Here is a 9768-nt window from a genome sequence, read left to right on the forward strand (position 1 = left end):
ACCAATTACTCTTTAACCCTTTCACAGCTCCTGGACATCGGTGGTTATCAGACTAATATCGGTGTGTTAAAAGAACGACAACGGCCAGCAAGAACATTAATGCATGTACATTGTGCATTCCTAATGCAATGACATATCTCAGTCACTTGATATCCAATAATAATAAAAACAAAGATATGCCAAATAATTATCAGCCAATGACTGGAAATCCTCAAGGATCATCAGTACAGAAGTGGATTCCCAGCAGTTTCTATTGTAGTCTCTTTTAATTAGAATTACAATGGGACTTCAATGGTCTTCCTGGAAATCCATTGAAGTGACATCATGACAGATCACTAGAACATTATGTAGTAATATACAATTGCCTGAAAAAAAATTGTACACCAACAAAATATTACATACAAGCTTTACTTGTGGGCAGTATTGCAATAGCATCAGCTACAGAGTTACGGTGTGAATCTACAATGGATGTTCTGGCAATGCTAACTATTACTACTATAGGATGCTATAGCTATTATTTCATTTTGTCTTGAAATAATTGTAAAGCCTAGAACATAAAACAGTTCTTAGAAATCTGAATTGGCTATAAACAGTTATGAGTAAAAAGGTCTAATAAAGCTATAACGATGAGATGAATAAACACAAAAACAAAGAGAAAATTACAAACTGTTATTCTTTGGAGCTGACAGCAAATAGCAACATTAACTGAAAAGTAGAAGAGTGGATTTAGCGCTTTCCTATACCAGCACTCTGCACAGCTGTTAAAGACAACCTCAATTAGTATTTTCTAAAAACCCGCCACAGACATCATCTATACCTCACAAGTGAAAACATTGGGGAAAGATGACACTTTCGGTTTGACAACCTATAAACACAAGACCCCTTCTGTCTTGTATTCTGACTTTTCAACCATTGCATCTTCAGCTAATGTGTCAAGTTGTACTTCGCGTTCAATCACATCTTCATAGTAAAAGGTCAGGTATGACGCATCTACACAAATATGTCCTGTTGGATGCTGACATTTCACCCCACATTCCTCAAAGCAAAACATTCAATACAGGGCTGCTCTATTTTCCCACTGTGCTCTAGCTAAACTGAAGCACATGAAGCTAATAGCAGCAGCTCAAGGCGTTTCCTTATTATGTTGCTGAGTAAAGTTTGATGAGGGAGGAAGAACCCAAAAGATATATCAACATCTCCTATTTGTGGTTGGGAAATGGCAGAAAGTGACTTCTTTGAAGAAGTTTGTCTTTTATGACATCGAGTTGGCGCTCTTAAAAAAAAGACAGAACACAAATTCAGCATTGTGAGATGTTGAATTTGCCAGGTCAAGACGTTCCACTGGCAGCAATGAAGCAAGAACACAAAAACAGCAGGAAAAGCAAGCCAAATACTTTATGAAACTATCAATCTGATTTAAATGCTGATAAGTACTATCAGTAAACTGAGCTATTCTTAGCCTCAGGATGGAGAGGACAGATACTGTCAGACATTGAACTTGAGTAACTTTTTGAATCAAGACATAACAACCCAACATGGGTCAAAGGGCAATGGCCACCTACAGACTACGAGCCTTATCTTATAGTCTAAAATGACATAACAGAGAGTGAACTAAAGCTCTTCAGCAGAGCTTTAGTTTACTCCATCCAACCTCCACAAAGCAAGAACAACAATTTGCATTCAGTCCGGGCCAAATGTGCCTCAACATGACAGCTGAATGGCTGTGGCTGTGCTTGAGCGCTCGAGTGGAACGGCTACAAAGACCGACAGAAAAATGATTGCATGTTGGATCTGTGCTCAGATTCATCAAGTCTCAAGAACTTCAGAGGTTGACAGAGCTGGCGTACAGCCATGATTTCTGGGAATAAGTTTGCTCAAATGCTTGAGCTGGCAGCGAGTTCAGTTGTTACGGAAATACCAAACAAGCCAGAACAAGAAGGCATCAAGGTTTTCCCACGTCGGACAGCAGTGATGTGAACGCTCCAGGTCGTCTTCTCTAAAACACCTTATGCAGGAAAAACTATCAGGCAATCTCATCTTTTCATCATCGATCAGAATCAGGAGTTAATGATCAGCAACTTTTGTGCATCACAAAGCTTGTTGCAAATGTGCTAGCATTCATTCACCTACCTGTCAATGTACAGAAGAAGGGATGGAGTAGCCATCCTGTTCACTCGCCTCAAATCAAAGCCAAGAGTCACAAATGTAATGGCTAAATATTCACAGAGAAGACTACTCAAGAGCTCTGCCTCAGGTCAACATTCAGATCCGCTGATCTCACAGTTTGAACACAGGCTGCTGAAGAAGAATAAGAGAAGGAGCTAACTCCTCCTGAGCGTCCCCGCCTCTTCACGGAGATGCCTCGTACAAATGGGAGGAGGAAATGAGTAACTTCTCTATTGGAGGCAAGAATGATAACAGAACCGTAAAAAGAGGAGGGGACTGACGGGAGTGGCGGCCATGTGACTCATTATTCTATACAGAAACAGATTTCATTTGTTTATGAGTGTGTGTGCTTGACAGACTGGAGATTGCTTTGCTCACATTTTCTCCAGTTCAATGCGAGACTGAAACAAGCAATAAGTAGCAAAGGATCAACGTCCTTGGCTGTTCTGCATTTGATAGAAATCCAGAAGTGCCTTATTCTGAAAGGACAGTAGCAAACACACAGTAAATGACACTGCAGAACAAATAAGAGTGCCAAAAGAGTACCAAAGAAAAAGTCAAAAACTTAACAATCAACAGAGCATGAACTGAAAAACATTTCTTTGATTTAAGGTTTCAGTTCCTAGACTGAATTCCCTTAGTGAAAGTACCTGCTAAACCCATTTGAAGCAGTTTCAGAAGATCCAATTTAAGAAAAAGACTGGAGCTGCTGGTGGCAAAGTTCTTCTATTTACTAATAAATTAGTTTAAATTTATAATGTAAAATGTAAAAAAAATAAATAAATAAAAATTTAATTGAAAAAGGACACAGAAAACTTTGCATCAATGCCAGAAACCCTGCAGAGCTGGACAGCATTTATCTTTTAAGAAGTGAAATAGAGAAATGATGACTCAGTACAGATGATTTAACGGTTCTGCAGGTGTGCCACTGTAAATTCAAGGAACTTTCAGGGGTCTAGTAGAAAGTGTAATGTGGTAAAGCGGTGAGAGGAAGTGAAAGACAAGCTTTATAGAGACAAACCAAACTTAACAAGGCTAAAATCCTGTTAATCTCCAGGGCTACTATAAAGCACAGCTACAAACATATGAAGATTTATTAACCAGCTTTTCTGCTTTCTAAGAGTCAGTCCAGCTGGCACAAACTTTAAACAACAAGAATTTGACAATGACTGCAATATGTAAAGAAGTAAGCATTGATTGAACATCTCTGCAGAAAACACATTGTGAATCTTACCCAAAGCACAAAGTCCCAGTCAAAGTTGCATAAACAGAAAACCCAAGTATCCAGCTTAGTTCAATGGGTGGAAAAATTTACCTTTTCACAGATTTTATATATAATATATACTAAATACAATGATACTGGAGAAGTTAAAATACCTAGGCACAATGCTACTTGACAAGCAACAAGCAGGTGTTTTCAAAGCAGCCAATCCAATACATTCATGTATTCATTTTCCTTGGCACTGATTGACTGTAGCCTGAAGATTGGAGGCATAGAAGAACGTGGATGTTAGCTTCTGCAGTAGCACTATGACAATTTCCATCGTCTATTAATGCATTACTTAGTATTTGTGGATTTTAGCTATTCAGGACGTTATGGTTTCTAACCCCATGAATACCACTGAGCTGCTGTACTAAAATTTTGCACTTGATTGAAGAATTCAAATGCCTCATTAGATATTCACAAAAAACCTATACATAAAATCTAGACTCACTGAACCAAGATCTATTTTTTTAAGAAGTGGTGTGTGTGTCGTGTGAATGTTTCTACTTTGAGAACCTTTTCGCATCGAGGTGACAATAACTCTTACACACGTTTCACCATGTAGGGAACAAAAGCTCAGGGTCACTGATTAAACTCCAACATAAGGTAGTCATTAGGGGCAGGTCTTGGCCAAGCCAAGTTTGTACAACGACCTTGAGCAATGTCTACTTCAACAAGCTCTCTCAAGCACAGAACATGCTATTGCTTCACTAAGATGACAGCTATTTGCTTCCCCCTCTATTAGCCAGTATACTGATAGATATTTGTAGCTCTCTTTTTGAAGTCTAAGTTTCGAAGCAGAGGCTCAATCCAGTGTGAAGACAGTTGGCAACAACTTCAATGTCTCTCCTTAGCAAATATAGAACAGAAACTGTTTAAAAAAGAAAGAAAAAATAAGGTGACTATCTCAGAAGACAGAGCCAAATATCAATGCAAATTCAGTAGTAGTCATAGTGATGATGACGTCATTGACAACAAAATAGGTTCGTGTGTGAACACATGAGCAAAAAGTTCTGCAAAAGTCTGTCTACACAAGTGTTTGACTGCAATAACAGCTGATCTCTACCAAGTGTGTGAATGCAACATGGCAAATGTGTGTGCATGCCATGTGTGAATGCTAATAGTTGAGAATTTCACAATAAAATGGCAGAACAGGGAGTCACAATATAGTGATATGTTTTGACAGACACTGTGAGGTGGATACAGTTAAGGCTGCCACAATAAATTAAATTAAATTGAAAGAAGAGCAACAATCTCCATTTAGCCAACCGACTCTACAGAGATGCTAACCTTTGATATCGCTGAAAAGTTGCCATTTTGAGAAAAGTTGCGAGCGACCAGTTCAGACACTTCTTCCTGTTTCCTCACAGAGACTTCATAATTCATTTCACATATTGTTGTTTTATTTGTTCATTGTGAATATTGAAAATGTTTTCCAGTTCCAGTATTAAATCTTCTTTAGAAATGTAAGTTTTTGTTTATCTTTGACTGGGCAGACTTACATTTCTAAGTCTTTTTCTCAAAATGACAATAATAGTTTATCGCAATCATTTCTTGTACAATTGTCCAGTAAAATTTGTTGTTGTTACAGTGAGTGTTTACTTGCCTGTTGAACAAATTTGAAAAAGCCCCCAGTTTCTTGAGCTTTCCGTCGTCCAGGTACGTGCTGCCCGCTCCTGGACGCCCTCGCCCGGGACTCCAGAATTCTCCCAGCGGCGGCGACAGCGCCACGTCCGAAAAGTGGGCCGAGCCGCTGAGGTCCGTTTCCAAGGTTACTATGGCGCTGGACTGCGAAGTGACGGTGAAGTCCAGGATGTCCTCGTTGGAGACGGACAGCTCGGTGCTCATGCTCGACACGCTGCACACAGAGATGTCGTCGCTGCGGTTCAGGGCTCCGCCCCCAACGCTCAGCCCCGACGCGGCAGTCAGTCTGACGGTGGGGCTGAAGTGTCGGACAGAGTCGTAGCCGCTGCGGGGGAAGGTGGAGGACCTGTGCATGCCATTGATGTCGGCCGGGTTATCGTCCAGAGGTAAAGTGGCGGGACAGTCTTCAGCGGCGTCTCCCAGGTGATGGTGACCGTGGTTTGGAGGGTGGATCTCCAGAGTGGGGATCCCCGAGTCCTGAGAGGTCAAGCTGTGGCGGTCGGGGTCCAAGTCGGAGCAGGTTTTCTGGGGACTGCTGTAGTAGATGGGAGTGGAGGAGCAGGATGGCTTGTAGCTGGGCAGGACCAAGTCGCTGACTAAAGCACAGCTGGGTTTGTCAAGCGAGTTGGAGGCGCTCGATTCATTCCCCAAAGATCCGTTCTTCACAACGACTCCAGCAGACACCCCTAGACAGAGCAGAGAGTACAGTTTTACACATCACTTCAACTGAGCTTGTAATGCATCAACTAAACATAAAACTTAAGAAGAACAAACCAGCTCTGGCGTCCATTTGAACTGCCTCGTTTTCCAATTTGAAAATTACTGAACATAGGGCTGGTAGATAATTCCAGGTGTCTTTAAAGAGCAGCCATTTTTAATGATTGTTCACTTTCACCATTAAACAGCAATATTTTTATGAGTCACCCAAGGTCTCTTATTTATCAACACAAGAAGTGCAAATACAGTAATAAAGAGCTGAATTCAATACTCAACCCATTTACCAGAATCTGTTCGGAAATCTCATGTCGGTGTAAAGATATAATTTATATATAGGATATATATATATATATATAGGACAAAAAAACAAAAAAACAAAAACAAAAACAAACAAAAAAAAAAAACACTTAAGATAAAAGTACTTTTTACCACAGAGCACATTCACGTCACGATCCAGTGAATACACACCATGTTTGGAATGAGACATTGTCAAGCTATGTAATGATTTATAAAGCTAGAGATAAGCACTTTGCATTCTGATTTTAAAAGGGCTTTAAAATGTAGAAACATCTTGACTGATTTCTTTTCAGTTCAGCTCAAAGCTAGGAATCACTGCTTTAGGCTGTGGAAGGGGTGTGGGGTGTTATCAGGAAGGATCAGAACAGGTGGAGAACAAAAACTGGGAGGGTCTCACCTTCTCCAAATAAATCTGATTCTCACTTGTGTGAGAGCCATTAAAGTGACAATTGCATGATTCTACAACATAAATCAGTTTTATGAGACTTAATTCAGTTATCACTTCCTTGTAAATAAAACCAGGAATCAACTTTAAACCGTCAGTGAAACCCTTCGCAATGTAAAGAACACTGAAAAATATTAGATCGACAGTAAATTTTAAGGAGGTTTTTAATGACTAAGACACAGGACACAAAAGAAGGAAATTTAATGCCACAATAACCAGGCTGTAACTGGAGCCTGGAATGTAATGTGAACAGAGACCCAGCTGGGCTACATCAGGGTTTTAACTGCAGCTTTGTGGAGTGTGTGAGTGAACAAAGTGAAACATTAACACGGAAAAAAACACCAGCAAGATGGTAGCCAGTCGGCCGGTTCAGCCAGGTTCCCCAGCCCAGATTCCTGCCCAGCTCTAAAGCCCTGATCTGCTGGCTGCCATGTGAGTCCCGCAGGCTTTTTTTTTTTTTTTTTTTTTTTTACAAAACTATGCGTCAAGTTGATCCTGCGCCACAGTGGCCGTAATCTACCAGAAACTGTTTTTTAGGCCTCAGCAAACACAGAAGTGGAGAAATGTCGCGTTTTCAAAGCTTTAAGAACAGCCGGACTTGCAGAACGGCCCGTTTGAATAGATGCACAGACCATGCTCCATGACTCATCGGATCAATATTAACCAGCGAAGGCATTTAATCTCTACACTGACAGCATGACAAAAGCTGGAATATGGGCCAAGTCATTTAGGTGTTGCCTCTGAAAGAGGAAACAATATTAAGCAATGCCTTCGGGTTCTGCACTTAAAACAGGTTTTCTTTTTTTTTTTAAGAAAAGCTATTTGATTCAACTAAGACAACATTTTTGCTACAATTGCTTGGGTATTATGATGCTCTATTTAAAACCGGAATTAACTTGATAGTTCTGGTTAAATAAAATTATTTTGCACTCATTTTTTTAGTCCACTTAACTCATGATTTAACAAAATCCCAAGTTCAGGCAAATCTAACTTTTAGTCTTTTGGCTGTTCCTATAATTTTAAATTTAAGTTGATGTAATTTTTTATTCCACATTTACTGAAGACATTTAACTTTTAAAAAAATCTGCTGAATTCAATTTTGTCAAATGTCATTTGTTGTTTTTCAATAGTAAAATAATTGTTATTCATCTGAAAATGAAACTGAATGTCATAACTCATACCATTGAGGTATCTTCATTGGATGGCGATGTTGTGAGTGGGAAGAAGCTCCAGCAGCTGTCAGTTTTGCAACTAATTTGAAAAGGCCTCTGACTGAAGACTGGTGTATCAGCCTCATTAACAGTCCAATTTTCAGGCAGTAGAGACAACGTTCCACAGTGACATGTCCTGTAAGGACACCACCAGTTGTTGGCAGACATTGATACTCCTCCTCATGCTTTTGCCGCTCCTGTTTAAATTTCTACCTTGGTTGCATGGCTAGGAAGCCACTGTGACCTTTTGATGGAAGAGACCATAGAGGGACCGTTACAAGTGATTTTCATTCTGATTACTGAGAAGAAGAAAAAATCCTGCATCCCAGTGTGCTGGATGTTGTGAGGGAAAGTAGCAAATTTATAGCAACAGTTAAATTTAGCTGGATCGCGACTTTTTATAAATGTTAATCTGTTTCAGAATTTCTGCTTTTTCATTGACTTTTAGACCAACACAAAGTTATTATGTTGTCCTCTGAAATATACTTAGATTATTACATGTATCATTTTTACAGGTTGTCTACACTGAACTGAAATGCATTTTTTTAAAAAGTTAAAGCTAAACAAAAAGTTGATTTCATCTTTCCAACTTGCGTGGCTCGTTTTAAACGAAGAGGCCGAATTAATGGCACACTTCATTAACGCGCAAACAGAAAGCTTTTAGGTCTTGGGAAGTTCGCTGCTGACAGTAAATGAGAGAAATGTCTCAGTTTCACCTCTTTTTTCACGCAGTTTGGCGAACATTAAAAAAAAAGGGACCGAGACTCGAGGGCGGCACATCTCGAGTCAACACGTTTAAACAGAGTTGCCATTTGAACAAAGTGGAACAAACTGCCTTTACCAGGGCGGCCGTCCATCTGGTCCTCTGGGCCGAGGCTCTGGTTTGCCATGCCGCGGCCGGCGGACGCTACAGGTGGATGCCAGGTGGCGTCCGCTCGGAGAGATCCATGATGATGCCGGGGGCTACTGCGGCTCCACCGTCGCTCCCATGGCTCCGCCACACGAACGGCTCTGGCGGGAGGTCATCCGCTGTCACGTAAAGTCACTGCAGGTGGCGGGGGGAGGTGAAACAAGCGGCGGGTAAACACAAGCACCACGTCGCACCACGTCTCTTCCTCAGAGTGCACTTGCTGCTGCTGCTGACGCCAACTCACTTCTCTCAACAGCGCTTCCTCAACTGGAAACAAACGTCAACTACTTTTATAGTGTCATTTCTATGCTAGCATCAAAACGGGAGAGGAAAGCGCTGTCCGCTACTTTATAAAGTGTACGAATGGCACATTTGAACCTTTACGCTGGAACGGTCTTATTTTTTATTTTTTAAACCTTACCTGTTTCGTCGCTTCCGCCGCCATTTTAATACAAACTTGTACGTGGAGTGCGGCGTAATCGAGTCAAGAACCTCCGCTGTCGATAGATTCACCTGTCTTGAACCTGAAGGCATTAATAATCAACCTACGTCACCTGCACACCCGGTCAAATGCTATTCGTCCCATTTGAACTCATTTTTTCCCCCACTACAACCAGAAACCTCAATGTATTTGTGGGGCGGGGGAGGCGGAAGCCAAATGTCGCGTGGGTTTTAGTGACACTTTTTGTCACCTGATAAATGGTCAAAAGTCCACCTGGATTTAATCCCGGCAGAAATACAGCTGTTTTGTCAAGGCTTTGGAGTGTTGCAGTCCGTAAGGGAACAGAGAACAGGAACACTTCAGACAGGTCGGAGGTCAAGTTGTGAAGCAGTTTAAGGTTGTATTTTAAATCTTCAATAAAAAAAAAAAAAAAAAAAAAAAAACATGGCTGTACACCCCGACATTGGCGCCCTCAAGGCCGGGCCATGGCCACCCTACTGCCCCCTCCAGGGAATCGTGTTCAATTCATGAACAAAGGTTTAGAGAATCATCTGCAATCAAGCAGAACCAAATAAATACATTTGATTTATTTTTGTTTTGATTTCTGTCACCCAAAATTTTTACTGGCTTGGTCACCATCCTAATTTTTTCTTCTAGGGGTCCAAACTTATC

General features: G+C 40.9%; 1 protein-coding gene across 3 annotated transcripts in view; it reads right to left on the minus strand.

The window, feature by feature from the left end:
• tbc1d14 (TBC1 domain family, member 14) overlaps positions 1–9413 on the minus strand; it is a 36034-nt gene extending 26621 nt beyond the window's left edge. Inside the window, exons 1-3 of one of the 3 annotated variants that reach the window (XM_055058518.1) lie at positions 9076–9413; positions 8586–8789; positions 5037–5760 (exon numbers count right to left, since the gene is read on the minus strand). In XM_055058518.1, coding sequence (XP_054914493.1) covers positions 5037–5760; positions 8586–8634 — 773 coding nt within the window. In that variant the 5' untranslated portion in view covers positions 8635–8789; positions 9076–9413. Of the gene's footprint in view, positions 1–2130; positions 2320–5036; positions 5761–8585; positions 8922–9075 lie in introns of those variants that run through there. The other 2 variants (XM_055058519.1, XM_055058520.1) reach the window with 2 other exon arrangements.
• Positions 9414–9768: the final 355 nt, after the last annotated feature.

Source organism: Poeciliopsis prolifica, unplaced genomic scaffold (genome assembly GCF_027474105.1).
Source record: "Poeciliopsis prolifica strain line A6 unplaced genomic scaffold, Auburn_PproV2 SCAFFOLD051, whole genome shotgun sequence".
Taxonomy (NCBI): Eukaryota; Metazoa; Chordata; class Actinopteri; order Cyprinodontiformes; family Poeciliidae; genus Poeciliopsis; species Poeciliopsis prolifica.